The 13,723-nt window shown below is 38.7% G+C and overlaps 1 protein-coding gene across 13 annotated transcripts in view; it reads left to right on the top strand.

The window, feature by feature from the left end:
- Window positions 1-13,723, top strand: part of LDB3 (LIM domain binding 3) — a 115,768-nt gene that overhangs the window by 60,197 nt on the left and 41,848 nt on the right. For 8 of the 13 annotated variants that reach the window (XM_039719765.1, XM_039719774.1, XM_039719771.1 and 5 more), the window contains exons 6-7: window positions 11,070-11,239; window positions 12,183-12,219. In XM_039719765.1, the coding sequence (XP_039575699.1) occupies window positions 11,070-11,239; window positions 12,183-12,219 (207 nt within the window). Of the gene's footprint in view, window positions 1-2,163; window positions 2,187-5,536; window positions 5,741-11,069; window positions 11,240-12,182; window positions 12,220-13,723 lie in introns of all 13 variants that reach the window. The other 5 variants (XM_039719776.1, XM_039719772.1, XM_039719770.1 and 2 more) reach the window with 2 other exon arrangements.

Here is a 13,723-nt window from a genome sequence, read left to right as displayed (position 1 = left end):
CTTTATATTAAAGCTTTATCACTCTGACCCAAGGTGAAAAATAAGATAGCCTGTTAGGAGTGTGGAACGTGATGTGCTGAAAGCTCTGGAGTGTATGAATAAATATGAACAGTGAGTCATAGTTTGTAACATGCATCTTTTTCATTCCAGTGTAAGTTATTTTTCACACTGTAGGTCAAGGGCAGTAAATACCTGTCCCACAAGTACGTGCCAGGTGGCTTGGGTTACTGGCCTCTTACTGAGTGACCTCTGTGAGCAGCAAGTTGGGTGTTCCAGACATGTCCCTGTATAGAGTCAAGCTAAAATTATGTGTGGCTCTGAACTGGGAGGAATTTTCTCATCATATCCTAAATATAAGGAGAAGCAAAGCATTACTGTTTTTGAAGGAAGCTATAGCAGCCGCTTCACATCTCAAAAATCTTTACTGAGACGTGACTGCTGACCTGCTCTTAGGTTGTGCACATAATGTTTCTTTTATTTGGACGAACTTTTATATTCCTTTAATTAAGGTTGTATTTTAAGGGTTTGGTAGTTCTGCCTTGAAAATGTTATTTTATATGTATGGTAGATGCGTGGATGAGTCAGAAAATGATACCATTACACTTGCTTTCATTGTAAATTAGTTCCCAGCTGTCTCACAAACACCTAAAATGGACATAGGTTCACTGATGTGCTTACAGGCTGCAGCTTCTTCCTAATATATCTCTAACAGTTCCTGTAAGAACATTTGGCTTAATGTAGGGTTTATAAAGCTAGAATATTTTCAAATCTGAGAGTCTGACCAGTAGCTGCAGAGGGTGATCTGTGGTTGCTTTACCATGGAAGTGCAGAAGTGCAAAGCCTTTACTGCAACTTTGGCTCATTAGAGTCCTCTTGATTGTGAAAAGTGCTGTTTGATGATCATCGGTAGGAAAAAGCAGTAATATCAAAGGTTCTGTAAGGAAAAAGCAGGAGGGGGCCAAATCCACTTGGAATGTCACTCTTTAACAGTGTAACTTTGCTGTCCAGTATTTTGTATCAGTCCCAGACACAGAAATGTCACAGCAGCAAGTTGGAATCCTCAGTGCCCAGTTCTGTCAACAGCATTCCATACAGCCAAGTAAAAAGAAAAGTTTATTAACTGACCATGGATCTCTTCCTCTTTATTTTGCACAAAATAGGATTAATTAAGTCTTCAACCAAGAAAAGAGCAGAATGTGGGTATTCTAAGCTTCGGAGGAAAAAAAGTTAAAATAAATATCACAGCCCATTACTGCTATTTGTGCAACCACCACAAAGAGTTATTGGGAAGAGCACTGTAGTCCAGACTGAGCGCATTCTGTTCTGCACTCCCAGCTTTATCCTGTGTTATGGTGCTTTGGAATTACTGTGCAAGCACCATCACTAGTTTATACAAAGATGCAGGAATGGAGTGTGAACGTACCTTTTTTCATACTGTATGGAACCAGCTGGAATAAGATATACTGATATGGATAGTCCCAAAGGAAATAGAGCAAGCATGGCTTGTTTTATTTCATGTGGAATAAATTAGGAATGACTGTTCCAAAGTTAATTGGCTTACACACCTCTTGGCATAATGTAGGTGCAGTCATATCTAACCAAATGCTTTGTTATATACAAAGGCATTTTCCTTAGTTTTAGCTTTAAAACATTTACCAATATATTCTTTGGATCTTCTCCAGCATGTAAAAGACTTAAAAATCAGTCTTGCAAAACCAGCTCTGAGGGTGGCCTGAGAACAGACTTTATCCATGAATATTCAGTATCTAAGAGAAAAATATAGTCTCTTCCACTCCTTTGCTATTTTCAGATGAGAATATACTTTGAAAATTCTCCTTTTTTCCCTCTGCTCCCTCCTTCCTTCACTTTGGTAGTAGTACTTTTAAGGATGCACAGCAATAAGATTGTGTTCAACAGTCAGCCAAAATGCCATGGTACCCTACTAAATCCCGGTGGATCAACTATAATCCCTGCATTTTTTCCTTTCTCAATCATGTTGGGGGTTTTAGGCATACATTTACTTTTTCTTCTTATTTGTACATGGTCTGAGAAGAGCTGTAGTAACTTTTTGTAAATATCTTTTGGCCTTTGCACTCTACAAACTATTGACTTTTTTCTGTGTGGTTGGTTTTGATGTTGTTTGTTCTCTTTCTCTTCTTCTAGGTCATAACCAACACCGCTGCCAAGTTAGTATCACCTCTGTGTAGTGCCAGATATTTGTGTGACGCTGTGTGTGTGAAGATGTGTTTTCTGGGGTAGCATGATCCCCTGTGTTCCTGCTGTGTCTGCTTGCAAGTGCAAGTATTTTTTTAAACATCTGCTTGGTGTGGCAGGCGCCCTGCACTGCTCCTGCTGTCCAGCAGTGCTCCCACTTGGCGTTTCTCAGTGTTGCTCGAATGCTGTGGATGGAGCTGCTACCTGAGCCTGCCCAGTTCTTCTAAAAGCTTTCAGGTGGTTGTGCTTATACAGGCAGGTTTAAGTCCTCTTGAATCTTTAAGTCAGCTTCATGCCCTCAGAGTTTGGAGAGCGTTATCTGAGCCTTTTTTGGTACATTATTAGTAAAGTACTTTTAGCTTCAATGTTAAATTAATTTCTAAAGTCTGCTAAAATTCAAATTTAGGTTGCAGTAAGATACTGATATGGGGAAAAAAAATCTATTAAGTGATTTAGCTTGATAAATCTATTGCCCAAAAAAGAAATAACTATTGACTTGGAAATGTGATTGATCTGCTTTATTTAGGAGATTTCAGAAAGTCCTCAGTTTTGACCTTTAGTTTTCTAGGGGCAGAGGATTGTCTCTAAACTCTTCTTTTTGCCTCTGACCTGAGTGTTGTTCATAAATTGCTGGAGACTGGGCTAAACTGATTATGAAATAAATAATTTAATACTTAAATGTCAAATTTAAACTGACAGTACCAAGTTAGGAGTATTAGTATACATAAAGTTGAAATAATATTTAGTACATATAATTTACATTGATCTTGCATTCTGTGTTGATTTCAGTGAAGTGTGGGTGTGATGATGTAAGTCCTTTGGAGTGAAAAATCCTAGCCAGTTTACATTAATAATTATTTTGACAGGATTGTCTTAGAGAGCAGTAGTCACTTTATAGGGGTGTTCGTAATCTTACTTGCTTTGGGATTTATTTTTCCTGATCTTTTGTAGCTTAGGAGAAAGATCCCATTCATTTTGCAGAGGTTACCTCTGCCACTTTGTCCTAGAGCCCAGCACTCCTTACAAGCACTAATATCTTCTGTTTGCTACCAGAGTTAGAAAAATAACTCAGCAGTTCGCAATCTGTACATTTTTTCTGTTATTTTTATTGGAATCCCATTAACTTTACTGGAAGTGTGGCTTTGGTGTATGTAATGTGACTAAAACCTCTTGAAAGACATCACTGAAACTGTTTGAAGACCACAAGTGAAAGCCCAAATGACTCCTGCTGTTACCAGGAGGGAAGTTTAGTCTGTTCTAACATTAGTAGCTTTGATTTCTATAACTGACTATGGAAACAAATTGCTTAGAACATTATTCTTTAAAGGTGGCATATTTAACCTCTGTCTATTCCTTCACACAATCTTCTCAGATCTTGGGTTTAGAATCTCTTTAGTATTTCCAGCAGTGTGAAAGAAAGAGAGCACTAAATTCAAGATCTTGAGGACCTGTGTGTTTGTAATTATCATGTGATTGTTTAGGGTATTACACAGAAAAGAGATACTGTTGAAGTCAGGCATGTGCATGCTCAGTACAGCAACCTGCACGTCTCTGCACATCACCCCTCCAGAGATGATGCCACTGTAATTATAGAATTGTCACAGTTGATGAATAGTTAAGGGAGATGTGTTTTAAATGTGAGAATGTGTTGGTAAAAAGATAATTTTCACTTTTTTTGAATGCATAATGCTGCTTCCCAGTTCCCTCCCTTAAAATGTTGGCATGTGCAAGTGAAGGCTGTGGCTGTGATGCAGCATGTGCACCTGTGTGTCTCTGGTCCTTGTGCATGTGGCTGTCGATGTTCTATCAAGGATTTGCAGTCTGTATCTCTCTCTGTGCATCCTTAGTCAGGGCATCCCACCAAACAAAAGGCTGAAAACAGAGCAGAGTCCCCTGGCTGGCTTCAGAGGTTGCACAGCACCTGTGATAGTCTCCAGATAATTAAGTCAGATGGCTGCCAGCCGTACTTGAGTTTACCGTTTTCATCATGCTGGGTTAAATTTTCACTCTCATCCTCTGAAGCTACCCATGGTAAACAGGCACACTGTTTTGTGTGTAAAGAGAAGAACAATATTAGCCAATAAACTTGCAATCTAATATCTTAAACTGAAAAGGAAAATTGTTCCAATCAAATGGAATTAAATTCTTCAGCGGTTCTTCTGCAGGGGGAGAAATACCTGTTTCCAGCTTTTGGGTTCAGTTCTGAATGAAACATTTATGAAATATCTGTTATGTCACAAAGGATGGAATTCCCAGTTTTGTCCAGTTTGGAGAGTGTATGGAATCTCTCCTGCTGGCATTCTCCTGCTGCTGGCAGGACAGGAACAGCCGACTGGAGATTCACCTCATCTAGGGTAGGCTGAAGAGCAGCCACCGTAGTGGCTGACATCGGTCATTGGAACTCTGGGCAGTGCTCAGTCCATAGCTCTAGGACTAGAATTATCCACATCTCAGTCCTACAAGAAAATCAGCTGCTCTTTGGTTGCAGTCTGACATCAAAGTGACTTGTTCTGGTGTCATGGAAGCTTCAGTTAGCTTGCTTTAGGGGCTCAGTCTGTCAAACATAAAATCTTTCCTTGTAAGTGGAGTCACTAGAAACTAAGGCAGCAACTCTTCCAACTGCACTTGTCCTGTTGGTTGCGATGTTGGATATTTTGATCTGGGACTGAGCATTTATCATGCCATAGTAGCACTTCAGGCTGGCTATACAGAGATTTTGGGAAGATTTAGTCTTTGTAAGGAAAGCCTTGAAGATTAAAAGGCACTAGTACTAAATTTCATTGTGATTAATAACACAGACAGAAAGTACTGAAATCTTCTAAATAATAGGGAACCTGATATCTGTTCACATCACTGTACTTTCTAGACCTTTGTAAGACCCTTCTGAAAACACAAATGGATGAAAAAAAAAGTGGGAATTCTCTGCACTGCATGTACATCCCATGGGCATGCATATATACATGTGCATGTTTGTATACACTTAGATGTATATATGCATATAACAACAGAATTTTAGTATATGCATCACACAAATACAGATTTTTTTTGTGATATTTTAATACAGTGACAGCTATTTTACCTTTTTTTTCCTTTTTATACATTATAAGCCAACCCCAAAATGACATCCATTAGCACAGCCATCTTTTCGCTGTGGCTTGGTGCTTACATTGCCTGTGCTTCCCTGATGAGAAGCTTTGGTGAGATGCCATGAACAGACATGCACACTCCTCTCTTGGTGGTGCTTCCCTCACTTAACTTCACGCCTCTCTCCTTTCTTCCCCTCCCTTCCTTGCCCGTGGAACCTCACTCTTGCATAACCCAGCACGGACTTCACGGAGCGTTTCAACCCCAATGTCCTGAAGGACTCTGCCCTGTCTACCCACAAACCCATTGAGGTGAAGGGCCTTGGCGGCAAGGCTACCATAATTCACGCGCAGTATAACACCCCGATCAGCATGTATTCCCAGGATGCTATCATGGATGCAATTGCAGGCCAGGCACAAGCCCAGGGTGGAGAATTTGCTGGGTAAGGTTATTTCCTTCTGTGGAATGCTCTTTCTCTCTGCATGGTACTTGTAACATCCCTACCTGCATGACACATTTGCTCTTCCTGGACTCTTTCTTTTTTCCTGGGTGAAAAATGCGTATCAATCCTAGGCAGTGTCGAAAAGCACTTCCATGTTTTCAATTTAAAAGGATGAATCACTAGAAAATCATAGCATGGTTTGTTATTGGAAGGGACCCCCAAAGTTCTAAGCCCCTACCATGGTCGGGGTACGTTAATTTAACCTAGTTTTTTGGTATTCCTCCTAGAACTGGTAAACCCCACAAAAATACATCTAATGCTCTGTATATGATACTGAATGACTTTTCATCCTGGCAGTCATGATTTATAATAGTCACTATTGTATGCATAGCTCAGAAAAGAGAGAAAAGGAGGATGAAATTTTTATTGAGAAGTGAAGAATGCAAAATATTTATTTAGTGCTGGCTACTGTTTTATTCTTCAGAATGGAATGTTTTGCTGTATTTTCCCTATCCCCAGTTTACATACAGTACATGTGTTTTACACAGATCCTTTGGACTATGACAAAATCCCCTGATCTTTAATAACTCTGCTTTTCCAATGCATGTTTTTGGTAATCTTACCTGATTAACTTATCCAGAGTTGTAATAACTTTACTGAAATTACATATGCAATAAAAGTAGCCAGGTTTATCTCTTACCAGGTGCACTTCTGCCTAAAATAGAAATTGCCTTCCTTTGATATGACACCAAAATACAGCTATAGCAACACTTCAATGTAGTTTCTTTTCCATGTGTTAGCTGCAGGCTTATTCAAAATGAGAATGGTTTATGTATTTGCTTGTGCTCCCTTTTGCTGGCCATTTTTCTCTCTTTTTTACAATTATTTTTCTTTTCTGCTAACTTTTTGCACCAATATTGCTGTTCATCACAGCTGTCCCTCATGCTGGATCACAAGCAATACCTTTAGCTGGCTTTGGCCATGACTCAGTGAATCTCCACAGGTGTTGAGTAGACTCATATTGCCAATTGATGAAGTACAAAGAAGTTCATTTGTGTTCTCTATAAGAGTTCACATCCTTCATAGGTGTGGATTATAGGAGACATTTTATGATACGTTGGCATTTCTATTAAATGCTGTAGCTTTATATGATGCAAATAGTAATGTTTAAAAAAATTATTTAAATTATCAGATGATTATAAAGTTAATGCTGCGTATGAGGATCCTTTTCATTTTATAAGTTTGCTTTAGTTTCCTCTGTGATATTCTGAACTTTAATTTGCAGTGGAAACCATAATGTTCTTTAGTTTGCATAATTGATCAAGTCTGAGTTAAGATTATGCTTAATGTGGAAGTATTTGTATGAGAAGTTTTTGATACAAAAGCAGACCAAATTGTGTGCTGATTCATTTTGTCCCAGTTATCAGCCTATAATTTGGTCTTGGTTCTTAATTAATAATCTTAGTCCTTTTCATTTGTCTACAAGTGTCTGTAGGGTGGTAAGCACACTCAGACTGCACATCTTAAGGACAGACAGCAGCTGGAAACAGTTTACTTATTTTATCAGTGATGAAGGACAGGCTTAAGATAGGAATTCATTTTCTAGTTTCACCATTTTAAATCAGTGATGTTGTATCTTCATGAGATCAGTCAGGCTCTTGTTACTTTGGAATAAGCCACACTTACTGGATCACCATGGAAAACATAAAGGAAGGACAGAATTGTTCATACTCAGACTCCATGCTGAAACTTAAAGGTAGAAAATTTTGAATGCCCTGACTTTATATATTTTTCTACTCTTTTTTTTTTTTTCTGTTTCAATTGATCTTGCTAAACCAAGAACCAGGAGTTAGGTGGCTGCAGTAAAACCATGTGGACAGTGTATTTTGAGTAATTTCTGTCAAACCACTTCTAAATTCCATTATGCGGTTTTAGCCAAATTCACAAGTTCTATAAAGACACAAATCCAGCACTTTTATTTGGAATAAGATCTGACAGTTGAAGTAGCAGAATAAATAACGTGGTTGTACAAACTAAGGTCTTGTGTGTCCTCTGCAATAAGTCAACTTGGCTGGCTATTTACCAGTCTACGTGAACTTTTGTTTCTTAGGTTGTGGGGTTTTTACCTCTTAGAGCATTTTTTAAAATAGCTGGAATCAGTCTAATATCTGATGTCACAATATTTTGCTGTAGGTCTACATCAGGGGTAGAACACTGCAGTGTTTCTAAGTTTTTACTTAATATCTACTGAAATTAAATTTGCATAATGTCTCCAGGGAGTGATTCACGCAGTAAACCATAGTTTATAATGAAATCCAAAAAATAAAATTCCATGGCTACTTATTCAGAGAGGTTTGACTGTCTTTAAAGCTTGTTTTAATGGTAAAAATGTGTGACTTAAATGATGATAAGAAAAAGGAAAATAATTTTTATTGACTCCTACTAGAATACCTTAGGCTCTAGATTAAAAACTTGCACAGCTCTAACCCATTTGGGAAAAGGATTTTTTTCAGTAGCATCAATTTAAAGTAATATGCTTAAAGATGCATGATATTTCTGCACATCCACACCCAGATGGAAAGAAATTGAATTACAAAGAGGTATAACAGAGGTATTAACATGGTTATGTGCATCTTTAGGCTGTCTGTAAGAATCAACTGTCGCATTTAGGTTTATGAAATGCTCATAATCAGCGATGCGCTCTATTTTACACTTCCATGCTGAGTGGCTCATATGTCCTAGTTATTCATCCACAATATAATTATGTTTTTTTAAAAAAGAAAAAGACCTGCTGAATTAAAGACAGAGTTGGAAATGCTCCAATGTATTGCATTAATTTAGTTCAATTTATATGAGCATGTTTCACTCTGCTGGGGAGGTTAATTCACCAAGCTCCATTTCCTGCCTTAATCATCTACCATAAGGATATTAATATGTCATATTAATGCCACACATTGCTACTCTGAAATTTGTAGTCCAGCCTCCAGCTCTAGTTTTTTAACAAGGCTTGCGTTAATGGCATATCTATACATAAACCTTTGAACTGCTTTTTTGTACATAGATCATAATATGCAAAGAAAGCATTTGAGCTAGAGGATTTAAACAGAGGAATTTGAAGTGTCTGTGGCTGGAACACCACTGCTGCCACAGTGGTCCATAGTTGAAATCAGCAGCAGTGTCTATCCAGTGGTTTATTACCCACTCTAGAACAGTGTTCAGCTGGGAAATTTGCTGTCCCATACAGCAGGTTTTCAAGCTTCTGCAAGATTAAGAAGTCAGTGTGGGGATATGAAGTTAACTGTTGGCCCACATCAGACAGTCACCTCTGGTATTCATACGGGGCAGGTTCTGGATGTGAAACACCCTGAAGTGCCCTGGGGACTTGAACAGGGTCACCTTTTGGGGAACATTGCTGTGACAGAACTTTCAGCATAGCCAAGCGTCAGAAGCAGCAGCAGAACAGTCCCAAGGGCGTTGACTGTGGCTTATTGTTGGTATTACAGAGAATCTCTTTGCCATGCAAACACTGTTCCTGCAGAAGGCAGGAGAAGGCAGAACTCACTGCTGTGCTTTTCTTCCTGCCTCAGCAAGCCCTTTAGCTCTGTGTAATGGACCAGAAGAGGAGGACTACTCCGTTCTCTCTCCCCTCTTCCACCTGAAGAAGGCTATGGCACCACTTTGTCCATTGCTGCACACAGGAGCAGCACTAATGGAACTCACTGATGGCAGAGCCTTCCCAAAATAAACAAGTCTGCATTCTGCCTTCTGTACCTGCTAGTGTTTGGATATTGTAAGGATTGTGGTCTAGGAAACACGAGCTAAAAAAGGAACTCAAAAATGTTGCTTCCTCCTACATGCCATCTTTCACACTAAGGAACTTTTTTACATAACTTGTATGTTTTGTGGCAGAGCTTAAACCAAAGAGTCAAGTTTTTCTCTAAATTCACCTAAGCTGCCTTCCACTCCACAGCTGATTGTGTGGAAACACACAAAAAAAAACTTAACTGGGGTTTGCACTTGGGTAGTTCCTCAGGAAAGTGAGAAGTTTGCATATATGGGGGTTATAAATACATGGTATTGTGTGTAAATCCATCAAAGCAGTGTATACTACCTAGTGATGAAGAAGAGGAGTGTGTCAGCTTGGAAAAACTCTGATATTTAAAGCACTACCTGGTAACATTTGCATCCCACTTTATGTAGAATGTCAGACATAGTTCCTGGCTTTTCATGACTCCTGTCAGGCTTTCAAATCACAGACCAAACTTCTCTGTAGATTTTCTCTGCACAGTGGTATCTTAGCACTAACTTTGAGCCTGAACCAAGGAAGCAACTGTTGGACCAAATGGCCTGTACTTTAAACAGAACTGTTTCTCAGTTTTCATGAAGTTGATCTTGTTGCTTACAAAGCTCTTTATGGAATAGCATAAAGCTGTTACAATAAATCACTTGCTTCAAAAATAGACCTTGTATTTAGAGCAGCCATGGAGCCAAGCTGCTCCAAGCACACATCATTCCCTCAGTGTATATTTCTGCAGCTCTGTTAATAGTTAATTTTAATTCTGCTATGCAGAAGTTTTTTTCACTGGGGAAAAAAACCCACCAAAACCTATTAAGTTACTATGCTTGTTTCTAGCCTGCATCATAAATCAAATCGAGGTTACCTATGTAGCTTTGATTTTAGCTGTGCACACCTGGATGTATCACTTTGCAAGATGATTAAGCATGTTGTAAGATCCTGAGATACATTCTGTCATTAAAGATTTCAGATACTACTTATATATGTAAATCTTGAATGCAAGACTAGACTTCCTGTGCTTCACATGTTTAGTAGACAATGAATCCAGACTATGGCAGATTGAAGTTCTATTCAGTTTGAAAAAGAATAATCTCTAGAAAAAGCAATAAAAACCTACCTCATTGGTTTTATACTGAAATATGGGTTTATTTCTAATTGCAACCTTAAGGTACACTGGCTCAACACTGTAATTTAAAGAAAGCCTAAAACAGTACCAACATGAAGTTGTTTCTATAAGAAATAATATGTAACCAAAATGGTCAGAGAAATAAATGGTTTTGCCTGGCCTATTCTCCACGTATTATTCTAACCACGGCACGCTTGTGTACCTGCATTGGCTGAGGAATCATGAACAGACATTTCCAAACAGATTTGAATGACAACAGGCCCGTTCAGAGACAGAATGAGCCATAATATAATATATGATCTGTGTATTTTTTTAAGACGTGATCCTTTCAAAGCCATGTTGGGGATGGCTGGGTGAGAAACTGTGACCAGAGATCTGCTTCCAACATTTCCCTTTCTGAATTGCAGCACCCTCCCTATAAAGGATCCTCATGTAGATAGTGCCTCTCCAGTGTATCAGGCTGTGCTTAAAACTCAGAACAAGCCTGAGGATGACAGTGAGGACTGGAGCCGTCGCTCTGCCAACCTGCAGTCCAAGTCCTTCCGCATCCTTGCCCAGATGACTGGAACTGAGTACAGTAAGTTGAATGGCAAAACATCCCCCTCATCCTGATTTTAGATTCACATCTCTTCCTCACTGCCCTGGTATCTACCACTGATACTCAGGGAATACTCATGTCCAGGCTCATGTAGCTGTCAGAAGGGTGAATATCCTGGATGTAACTTGAAAGAACTCAGAAATCAAAGTGAACAATCTTGCCCTTATGCTTTATAAAGACAATTGCCAAGGGCCTCAGCATAAAAGTATAACAGATTGTACAGTAAATGAGCATTTAGGACCCCACAGTTATTCCTGCTTACAAATTGAGTCTCTGCAGTGCAATGTTTGGGTTTCCTGCAGCCGAGACCTACAGACCTGTCCATTCTTTAGACAAAAATGATAAACAAGTCATGTCTCCTGTAACAGAAGTGACTTCTGGAGGTCAAAAAAAATCAGTAATCACCATTTGTATGGAACCTATGTCTCTATCAGCCCTATTATCTAACCCTAGATCTGATATGAACATCACAGAGCTTTGGCCTTGTTGCCAATGGAAATGTTTTTATGGCTACCTGGTACTCAGCTCACGGGTGGTTCCTGATGTAAAGAGAATGAAGGTCAGGGCCTTTTCCCACCTCAGGGGGAAATATTTAGTATTTCCTTCCCCCCTTAATGTGCTGCTGCTGTCTCTCCTGCTTTGTACAAAACAGCAGGACCTCTCTGTAGAATCATTGCCTACAGCTGTGAAACACTGCTAATAATGAATGGGAAAGTAGTTGTAATAGCTACCTTCCTCCTAACATCCTCCTTCTTGTCCCTAGGGAACTGCTATCTTCATTATATTCTTTCAAATTCCACTGCTGCAAAGTCAGTGTGAATGCACCTTTAGATAGGCTTTTGATAAGTTTCTAAAGAATTTAAAATAGCATAAAGCCAATTCCTTTCTTTCTGTTTTTTAACTGAATCATTTTTTTCTACAGTGCAAGATCCAGATGAAGAAGCCCTGAGGAGGTCAAGGTAGGCAAGTCCCTGTGAAAAATACAGCTTTCTCCTTCCTGATAACCCAATAATGTTTTAAAATGGCATTAATATGAACTTCCTTTATTATATTTTTGTCCTAAAAAATTCTAACACATTTACTTAAAAATCACTAAAATTAAAATGCATTGAGAGGCATTTGAATGAGAAGGATAACAAATCAGCATGTTTTTAGGAAAAACAGTGCAAAATTGCTGAAGTGTACATTCAAATCTGAAAGCTCTCTGCTCATGCAACTTTCCTGTACTGGGTGTGTGGATGTGATGAGTTCCAAGCCCTGTGTAACTACTTGAATGTGTAAGTGGATAAAAAATATGTAATGTTGTGATAGCACTGAAATATGTGAGCAATTTATTTGGATGTCCCTCTGATTGAGATTCGATTCTCCTTAAATGATACAGTAAAGGAGTTGTTTCCATTCATACCCATACTCATTGGTTTATGTTTTATTTGGAATAAATATGACCTAAATTTGTAGAATATGGAAGCACAGGACTGCTTTTGCTAATGGATAAATTTATTTGTTTCATATGATGTATCAAAAACACTGAAAAAGAGGATATGTTCAGAGACATAATATGGAATTAAAGATTTATCATCATCCTGCATAGCCAGGAAATAGATGTATTAAATATTACTGTGTTGAGCTTAAAAACTGCAGTTGAGTCAGAAGCATTCTGCATGCAATCCTTAATTTCTGTTTGCATACTTCAAATCCCTGTTTCACTGTAGCTGCTCTAAGTCACCAGCTGGGTTTGTGATGTGTTTGGTATTCAATCCACCTTTTCTTTTTCTATTTTATATTTGACTGCTCTGTGGGGTCTTCAAAGGTTCTGAGTTTTTGATCACAGTGCAGATTGCAAATGTTGAATCAGTAAGAAAGAGAGCTGCTGTCTTCCCTGTGAGAATACAAGAATGCTTTCAGTTGGTGTTTTCTGTAAACCCTCCGCTGCAGTTCGCCCAAGTTCATGGCTGGGTGCCTGAACATCAGGCTTGACATTATAGCCCTCAGGGATTTGTTTCTTCCCTCAAATATGCAAGCCTAATTCTCATTACATGTATTGTGCATTATCTGTTTTGATGTAATAGCACACATCCAAATCCTTATTATGATGGGATTTAAAGCATTGTGCTGAACTTAACATTGCCCATTCATATCTCAGAGTAATATGTGGTTTTAAAGAAATAATCTCGCTAGGTCTAATCCGTGGCTTTGGAAGATACAAAATCGTGGAAAATTGACATGGCATGAGATACATTGACAATAATTACCTGATAATACATCAACACATGTAAATTGCACATTCTATCCAGTGTAATTCCAAGTACATGACTACATCCACTATGCTTTGCACATTTTCTGCAGTCTTTAGGTATCTCTGTGTTATTCTTTTCTAGCCCAAGGATGCTTCTGGTTATGTTTAGGCACAGCTGAACAGGTTTAAGGTGTGCATTGATAGTAGAGGCATAAGAGAGCATGTAT

The sequence above is a fragment of the Passer montanus genome, unplaced genomic scaffold, assembly GCF_014805655.1.
Source record: "Passer montanus isolate IOZ18808 unplaced genomic scaffold, ASM1480565v1 scaffold42, whole genome shotgun sequence".
Taxonomy (NCBI): Eukaryota; Metazoa; Chordata; class Aves; order Passeriformes; family Passeridae; genus Passer; species Passer montanus.
The sequence above is the reverse complement of the archived record's forward strand: the minus strand, read 5'-3'. Positions and strand labels throughout refer to the sequence as shown.